The sequence below is a fragment of the Argiope bruennichi genome, chromosome 7 (genome assembly GCF_947563725.1).
Source record: "Argiope bruennichi chromosome 7, qqArgBrue1.1, whole genome shotgun sequence".
Classification (NCBI taxonomy): domain Eukaryota; kingdom Metazoa; phylum Arthropoda; class Arachnida; order Araneae; family Araneidae; genus Argiope; species Argiope bruennichi.
The window spans coordinates 119,275,864-119,285,813 of NC_079157.1; the positions used below are offsets into that span (position 1 = coordinate 119,275,864).

General features: G+C 27.3%; 1 protein-coding gene across 1 annotated transcript; it reads right to left on the minus strand.

The window, feature by feature from the left end:
• Nucleotides 1-4,636: 4,636 nt before the first annotated feature.
• Nucleotides 4,637-9,681, minus strand: LOC129976204 (G-protein coupled receptor Mth2-like). Its single transcript, XM_056089655.1, has 2 exons — nucleotides 9,581-9,681; nucleotides 4,637-6,206 (listed from the first exon to the last, which is right to left on the minus strand). The coding sequence occupies exon 2, from the start codon at nucleotides 6,090-6,092 to the stop codon at nucleotides 4,887-4,889; it is 1,206 nt and encodes a 401-aa protein (XP_055945630.1). The 5' UTR covers nucleotides 6,093-6,206; nucleotides 9,581-9,681; the 3' UTR covers nucleotides 4,637-4,886.
• Nucleotides 9,682-9,950: the final 269 nt, after the last annotated feature.

Consider the following 9,950-nt stretch of genomic DNA (forward strand, 5'->3'; position numbering starts at 1 on the left):
AAAAAAAAAGCAAAAAAAAAAAAAAAAAAAAACAAGCAAAAAAAATTTTAATTTTATTTTATTCTCTAGAAGACTAAAAATCGCCATGGCTGATTAAAGTCCAAAAGGAAACTGCACACAAAATCCTGCTTTTTCACTGGCAACTCCACTTTCTTCCAGTATCCCATTCCTGATTGGAGCCCTCTTCTCGTTCTTCTATGCTTCAGTTATGATCGGATGAATTTTCACTCATTCTCGAGTTTATCATACATAATAACATCTCACTTTTGCAAAACCTATGTTTTCCAGCTTTTTGATTACAGCCTATTGGATGTTTGTGCTGCTATGCAGCGCTGTGTACACCGCATCTCTCGTCTCGTCTCGGTCTACATTGTACTGCATTATCTTAAAATACTCACATGTCTTCTTATTTGAATCATTATCATATAGTAGCTTACCCTACTTCCACATTCATTACAATTCAAATATTATATATTAAGTAGGGTTTATATTCAGCCAGCTACAATCCATTCAGTAAGACCACGCATGCGCAGAATCTGTACAATAGCAATTGTCCCGTCGAGACAAGAACTTGCTATTATTCGTTCTTTCAGCCCATGCGCAATCTTTCTTCTGCGCATGCTTCACTTACTGGAATCTTATAACTGGCTGAGTGAACATTCTGGTGAACTTCTGGTGAACATTCAGTGAACTGGCTGAAAAACATTCGCAGCGCCCAGAACTACAGATCGAAATCATTTCCGCCATATTATTCTTGTTAGATATGGCTCTAAGCAGTGGAGACGAGATATAGTAAGCTTAATACTATAAATTTTGTTAAATATTTGTCATTTTGATATCAGTTATTTTATCTTTGTTTATTATTTTCTGCTTAGATTTGTTATTTTATTTTTGTTCTTTTTCTGTGTGCACTTTTTTTTTTTTTTTTTTCAGAAACAGTGGCTTGAATGCTTGTGCCAAAAATATAAGAAATATGAGAAGGCCGTTACGAAAGTTTATTTCAAAATGTTCTATTTGTGAAGATTTTGGGTAAGTATCATTCAGTCTATCTTCAGATACAAGCGAGAATGTTTTAAAAATTAAATTTTTATTCATTTATATTTTGAGCAAAAAAATTTCGAATGAATTAATATTAGAATATGTGTTTCGTTTTAGAATAAAGCTAGTATAACTTTCGCTTCCGGTTTTCAATTGTTATGGCATTTTATGGCGCTAATTATGAATACTTTTTTTTTTAGTAATTTTTAAAAATTTCCCTGATATGGAGGAATATTTCTAACACTGATATTTGCATTGGTTTGCTTAAATTCGAATATTTTTATTCTAACAATATGACACGGAAATTAAAAACTTCCATACTATGAATTATCCTTTTTCGACATGTCAGAACTGGTTATCTTCAATAAAATATGCATTTTGTTTTTATAAGTTTCGTGCTCAGTTTTAAGTTTCTATAAATGCATTTAGTTTTTAATTTATAGTTCATTAATCTGAAAAATCAATTTTTTGAATCATTTGTCAGTTGATTTGGTTTTTAAGGGTCAAAGTTAGTTAATTAATTTTAATTTAATTCTGCCGATATTAAAATAGAGTATTGTCATTATTAATTTACGAAAGTGCAAAATTTAAAGACTCTTAATTAAAATTTATTTTAAATTTCAGTCTTTCAAACATAAAAATAGATTTTAAAAAATATTCAAAAATAAAATAGTCATTCTTCATATGTTTTCTAAATATTATTTGAAACATTTTTACAGATATTTATTTCTATATTTATTATAATTTGCTCTGTTTTAGAAAATTTCTCTGGGTGGAAAATTAATTAAACGACACAGTTAAAGTGATAGATCTCAAAAAATTCAATGTGAAATTTGTAGTCCAAATAGGGAAATTCACAATACTTGTTTAAATTTTTTTGTTTCTTTATTTCTGTTTCTCAAAATCTATTTAAAAACCTTCCACATTAGCTATCCAAGCTAGTGATAGTTTATTGGCTACTGATATTTTATTTTTTTAATGACATTTTATTTTTCACTTTTTTTATATTTAGATACATATTTGAATACATGGAATCTAAATTTTAATTACTGCAGACTCTATTAAATTTTTAAATAATATGTAAATTCATTTTTCATAATAGGAAACTCATTAACAGAAACCAAATAATAAATTGCCGGCGTCCTGGCATAGGGGTAGCGCGTCTTCCCCGTGATCTGGGCGTCCCGGGTTCGAGTCCCGGTTTGGGCATGGTTGTTCTTCCGTTGTTCTATCTGTGAGATGTGTGAATGTGCCCTCCTGTAAAAAGGGGTTGTGCAAGCGAATGAGTGATGCGTGAGTAGCAAAGTCGTACTCTTGGCCCTAGTTGGCGCTGCTATAAAAAATAAGAGACGTCCCCCTCGGGCTTAAATCGCTGTCTTCGTAACAGCGGGCTTGTCAGTGGCAAGTGCCATAAGAAACAAACAAACAAATAATAAATTAATTTAAGCTTCTTTTATTAATGCAAACTTTAAAATAGGAAGGTAAATTGTTCATCATTGAATTTCTTCTCAACCATTTCTTATCTTAATTATTAACCACTGCTTGGTAATAATTCAAATGACTAAATTATTCATAATAGTTAAATATAAGAATTTTGAATAATGTTTGTATACAAAAAAAAAAAAAAAAAAACCTAATGTTGAATAATTTAATCTCATTAAAAACTTTTTTTTTAGATGCTGAATCAGACCTTGAATTTGCATGTATCTGCTACAAGTCAAGAACCTTTAATATATAAAATTTTATGTATATATAGCAAAATGTTTTAACTAAACGCATGGGCTTCACAAATAATTTTGCTTTACAGAATTCTCATTATGTGTTAGACATTTTATTAATTTTCATTGTTTGTTAATTGTTATGTTTATTCAATAAAATTATTTGACATTGTTTTGAATATTTCAATTTAAGTTGGTATTATTTTGAATGCTGCTTGATGGATAATTAAATTAAAGGAGGGTTATTTGAGACTTGGGAAAAACATTGTTAAATTAGAGAGAATATAAATTTATTAAAAGCTATTTACTGATGAAATTTAAAAAGACATTTTGAGAGTTTGTATAATATTAACTTAATATAAAAATTTTATGTGGAGTTAAAAAAATAACTATTTTTAAAAATAACTGTGCTGTGATCTAACTATGGATCTATTAAAAATGATTTTTTCATTATCTTAAAAGTTAAAAGAAAGAAAGAAAAAACAGAAAACCTCTTCAATGACATAAATTTCATTTCTATGTAATATTTTCTTTCATTTTATTAATTTTTTAATGCAATATATAATTTGTAACAACTTTTCTTTAATTTTATGCTGATAAAATTCAAACTCAACCAACAAAGTATTAAATCACGTTATTTTGCCGATATTAAAATTAAAATTTAAAAAAATTGCTTTTTTTTAGACATTTATTCTGAAGTAAGATTTTCATTTTCCTTTTATTTCGTAGTATATACATTTTTTTTTTATTTGCACGCGTTATAATTTGTTTTTATTCGTTCTGTTTTTTTAGTCTTATCAGATAACTATGAAACATTTAAAAAAAAATGGAATATTTCACATTAATATTTAACAGCCTAAAAAGTCTGGAACAAGCTAGTCGCCAAAGGCAGCTAGTATCATTTAATATTTATAAATATATTATATGATAGTTATCTGTTTCTTTGGAATTTATCAAATTCAGTATTCCCTTTCTAAATAAAATCTCATGGAAAATATATCTAGTGATATAGAGTACCAAAATTAAATAAAGTTTCAAAAATAAATGAACCTCAAACAATTTTATGATATTCAAAGACTAAATTTTTATTTATTTTCATTCAGCGATGTTGATTAAAATTCAGTACGATAGCAGAGAAATTTATTTGATTAAAAGTAAAATTCTGAAATTTCTCCCCAAAATAATAAGAATTGTCAAAAATAGAAGAAAATCGAGACGTTGAAAAATAAAATTTTATTTGATCAGCCGAAATGATGAATTCAGATTCATAGCAATGGATAAAACAAACGAAATTTCATGATAAAATATAAATGTAGATTTTAGCTATAATGCCTAGCTGAAAGTATTAAAAAATTAAATGATAGTTTTAAAAAAGAATAATGAAAATCAACAAGTTGTAATATATTGAAAAATTTAAGCCAATTTTTCAAATTCAGTCATAAATGATACAAAATATCAATAGTGTGTCAGTGTGTTCGCGATACAAATCTGTATGTGCTAAAATTTGTATGACTATAATTAATTATTATAGGATCAATTTTTTTTTTCATTTTTCTACATTTTCTAAGTTATTTTAGGTTATGTTTGAACGAATGCAATTGGACAGAAACATCAATGTTGTAAGAACCTGCTTTTTTTCTCAACATCATTTTTTACTTTAGTATTGCAGATAAAACCGAAGACTATTAACATATTTTCTCAGATTGTTTTAGGTTGTGTTTAAATATTATGTATATTTTAGTTATAATGCTTAACTAAAAATAATATAAAAATATAATGGTAGTTCTAAATGAAAAAAAAAGTTATAATATATTGAAGAATTTAAGCCAATTATTCAAATAAAATCATAAATATTGTAAAATATTAATATTATGCCCCTATATAAGCTCACTACAAATCTGCATATATATTTACATAACTATAGTTATTTGTTGGACCAAATTTGTTTTATTTTTCTACATATTTTCTTGAGCTTTTTTAGGTGGTTTTTAAATTAATGCAATTGAATAGAAGCATCGATGTTACCAGAATCTGTTTTCTTTTCTCTCACAAATTTCTTTACTTTGCTGTTGCAAGTGAAACATAAAAATATTTACACATTTTCTCAAGTTCTTTTAGGTTGTGTTTGCATTAGCCCACTGGAGCTGAAACACCGGTGTTACAAGAACCTGCCTTTTCTCTCAAAAATTTCTTTACTTTGCCATTGCAAGTAAAACACAAGAATATAAATAATCCTTGGAAGGCATTGAATATGGAAAATAAGTACCACCAAACAGGAGCGTGAAGAAGTGAAGCTAATATTCCAATGACCCAAGTCACACCCATGATAACAGCCAATCGAAGATAGGTCAAATAATTTTTCTTCAAAAAAGTACCATTACCGCTGTTTTCAAGTCTTATTCTATTTGTACTCATATTATAAGCACTTATTCCAAATAGGATGAAGTTTACGCAGATGATGGTGAACACAGGACCAGCAAAGAACGACACAAAGGAAAGTTCCGATCGAAACCAACAATCAACGACGAACTTTGGCTTGTAGGATTCATGTATCCCATTCACGTACTCAGCAATTAAAGTTACAGATGTGAACACCAGAGGTATACCCCAGCAAATAAGGCTGTTACGCATATATTTTTTCAGATCAAATGGCTTACTTGAAGTCCTGAGATTTCTTGTGGCAGTACGAATGGACAAGAAGATATCGAAGGATATGACAAACATCCAAAGAAATGATCCCAAAAAGAAAAATTGTATCAAGAAAGCTCCAGCAGTGCATGCAATATCATTATGAGCCACTTGTTGAATCTCCAATATCAGCATCAACAAATAAGTCAGAAGCAATGATAAACACAGTGATGCCAAATTACATCCTGGCAAATTGCGTAAATCTGGTACCATGCAAAATACAGTGATGTGGATAAACAAAAATAGTATGGATATGACTGTCCCAAAGAGGGTAAACTTTTCCAAGATGGGTGGAAAACCTAAATTCTGTGCCAGGAGAGTTTCTTCTGAATATTCCTCTCCGATTGGTACACAAATTCTAAGATAATCACCGTTCAACACATAAAATGGTTCTTCGTAGGTTTGATTATATTTTGAAACAACAGCAGTCTTGTTTGGGTATAACTCATATTCGTGCGGTTCCAGTTCAAAACTCAAGCAAGTCTTGAGGGATTCATGCTTATTGATTACATGGTCTTCAATGTACACATCAGGATTTGAATCATTGTCCCTGTTGAGGGAAGCTGCAGATATTTGATTTGGTTCATTTATTAATACGAAAATAACTACTGTTTTAAGGAGCGTCAAAACATTAATAATTATTCTCATCGCTAAGTAGGCTTTAATTTACAAGATAAGTGGATTTTCAGCACATGCTCAATTTCTTAAAGGCCTTGTTTTCTTTTGATTTCTTCATGACATTTTAAAATGGCATCAGGATTCCTGAAAGAAAAATATTTCCATAAAAGTAAATGATAATGACAAAAGATATTACATAACATTTCCGTTATTTTTTTAAAAATTCTGCATAGCATTCTAAGAAGATATTGAGATATTTAATCTTTGAAGACTAAATACTTTCTGAAAAGTGTATTCCTAATACTGTTTATAAGTGAAATGAACGAATTAGTAATTAAGATTATTATTTTTTGTTAACTTTTATTTCTTGAACTTGTGTGGAAAGAAGACAAAAGGGGTTCTGAAATGAAATTTAAAAAAAATGTAAGTTTATAAGTAATTAAATTCTTTATAGTTTAGATTTCCATTAATTTTTTTCATTCTTAATGTATACATTAACGGTTTGTTTTTAAATGGCCTTTTCGACTATTTTTAGTTATCATTATTAAATTATTTTAAAAAAATCAAACAAAAATATACTGTATTGACTCCATGCTACAAAAAATATGCTATATTGACTTCATACCAGGAATATGCAATATATGAATTCTAGAATATGCAGTATTCCAGAATTCAACGAAAAGACATTGTTCTGAATCGGATTAGCGATGAAAGACAATTTTTAAAGTAGGAAAAAAGTTAAAACAAATTACTGCACCAATAATTGACTCTTCTTAAAAAATACTTTTATTTAAAAAATATTTAAAAATATTAATGTTAAAAAGCATAACCTTAAATAATAAAACTGCTGGTTAAATATTTTTTACCAATGATATTTCTGTGTTTTTAGAGTAATTTCGTGGTGCTGATTCCGAAATCTGGCATTACCTTTATAAGATTAGCTATAATTTTAGAGATAAATCAAAAATTAAATATCAATAGTAATATGTACACAACACATAAATTGCATTGAAACTATTTCAAAAGGAAATCATTGATAAAATTAAATCCATGTAATAAACTAATTTAATCCTAAATACGAATCAGAATATGCAAATGAGAAAATAAATCATTGCAGGAGTCATGTGGAATATGTTCTCAATATAAGTTAAAGTATAAAATTTAAAACATTTTTAAAGAATGAAATAAAAAAAATTAAATAAATCACGAAAGGTTAATAATAATGAATGCTAAAATAATAATGGTATGTTAAAAATAGTTAATGTAATTGGATAAATAAAATCAAAATTAAATAAATGGATTCAATTAATTCATGGGAAAGCACTTTTTTATATGATTTTTTTTTATATGGAATGACACATCAGCGTCAAAGGTTACAGCAATAATTCAACATCAGATATATTTTCGCTTGCCTGAATATCTTTGTTCCATTATTTCGATATTCTTGTGGAATCTCTATTCTAATTTCTCACTAAAATGGCCCAGATTTTCTGCAAATTTGTAAAATTTCTATGCAGAAAAAAGCACTTTTTGGGTTTATATTAGTGCTTAATTTTTTAAAAAGCTTTAAAGCACATTTTGTATCAGTTCTTCCTGATTCTCTATTTCGTGGTAACCTAAAAATGTTTAATAGGATTAAACATGATAAAAAAAGAAGATTCTCTATCCTTCATAAATACTGAAAATTGGAGTGTTTCTAAAAATATTATCACCATAATAGTTTTAGAAATGATCTATTGAATATAACTATGGATTTTATGTAATGAGTTAGCTTTCGTTTTTCTTTGAAATTTTATTAAAACTCATTTTGTTTTTGATTTATTGACTGAAATAAAAAAAAATCATTAGAATACTAGTTTTATAATAAAAAAGTTGGAGTAAAATATTTTTCATCAGTCACGAATTGATAGCCAAACCAAGATGTTCAAAAGGTAGGTTATAAATTTCAGTGGAGATAGGTATATAAAAACGAGGCGGGCCCAGTCAACTTTGGATCCCAAATACAGAAAGTCACAGTTACAACAGTGTATTCTAGAAAATGAATTGAAAGAAAAGGATACAGCAAATAAAATGTACAACATTTATTTAAAGGAAAACTAGTTTTCGAAAACCACAATTGAATTGAACAATAAAAATACACTTGAAACAATAGAATTCTATGAAGAGTGATAGGTTGTTTTCAGCAAGTTAGATCAAAATGCGAAAACAAACAGGACGCAGTGAAAAGAGCAAATATTTCTTAATATTTCAAGCAAATATTTCTTCTTGCCGTCCAAAACTGTATACAGTTTATACAATGTTATCAGTGCAATTGCTGTGAAATTATAATTTTATATTCCATTTAACATGTGTTGCTCGTTCTTTTGGATGTATTCTTTTACTTAGTTCGCTAACAAACAGATCTTTGGATATGTTTCCTTTTATAATTGCAACCTCCATCTTTTATAGAAAATATAACATAAAATTGACTTTTTTCGAAAGCTTTGCAAATGATGTTTAGAGACATACACTCAATTTAAGTTCGATGAATTTGTTATAAAAAATTTTTCGTGATTTTTACTAACGTTAGAATAATGTAGGGTTTTTTTTAAGAAATTAAATTTATACCATACAAATGTTATATTTTTCATTTTTTTATACTGATTTAAAATTAATTCTGAAATATAGATAATAGTTTACAATAATTTAATAATATGCAAAACCCGCTTCTAATAATCTTTAAAAAATCGATTAACAAAAATAATATTTTATAAATAAGAAATTAAGAATTTAAAATTACTTAAATAAAAAGTTATTAGATAGTTCAATAACACCAAAATAATGCATTTATTCCTTTCTTGTATATTCAAAATTATTATAAAGAATAACTATTTAGAATATTTTCTGCGTTAACTAAATGAAAAAATTTAAATTTTTTCATGTATTGCAAAGTAAGAAGTAGAAAGATACTTGAATCCTAATCACTATCCACTGTTTTGAAATTGATTGGAAAAATGGGAAAATATTGTGCCATTTATAAAAAAAATATTAGTTCTGGAGTTACGGAATGAAATAATGAAATTAGGAAAAAAATTCACTTCATAGTTTTGTTATTTAGACAGTTTTCAATGGAATATTTAAAATATTCTTTAATAAAGGTAATTAAATATAAATATTTACATTTATATGTGATCTTTTCTCACAATGTAGCAAATTCAAATTTAGACTATTTAAAATCAGCAGACGATTATAACCTGTAAGAATTAATGAAGTTAAATTTTTTTACAACAAATAATATTGCTGAAAGTATTTAAATGTTTTCTTTTCTTGCAATTCTACATTATTTTATAATTTATTTTTGTTTTTCTTCAAATCAGTTGGCAACATTTCGCATCCTACTTAGGACATTCTTAAAATTTTATCATTAGAAGATGATTTATAGAGAAAGGACATTTTAGAACTATTTGATTAATTTGCTAGAAACATATGTATAAATAAAAATTACAATTAATAAAATTTTAAAATAAATTCCGACTTACCATGACATAAGTCAAAGATGAAAGAAATTTCAATATCAAATAATTACGTTCTAAATACAGTTTCCACAAAGGAACAACATATTGATCCGGCTTCATATTTCATTGTCATTGGAATCCCCACTTCCCAAGCATCCGCAAATTTGTATCCGTTTGCAAACATTTTTGAACAGAAATAACAACAACTGCAAAAATAAAAAGGAAGAAATCAGGAAACAATGTAGAAGTCGAAAATATATTGCTTTTTTTAACTTTCTTGTATACGTGTTGTTATCACCACAAAAATTCGAAGTCGAGATTTCAACAAATCTTTACGTTTTAGACCTCCCACAGCTGGAAAAATACATTTCTGAAAATGTCTGTCTGTCTATCT

Coding starts and splice junctions, on each gene's coding strand:
- LOC129976204 (XM_056089655.1), bottom strand. CDS start 6,092: ATGAGAATAATTATTAATGTTTTGACGCTCCTTAAAACAGTAGTTATT.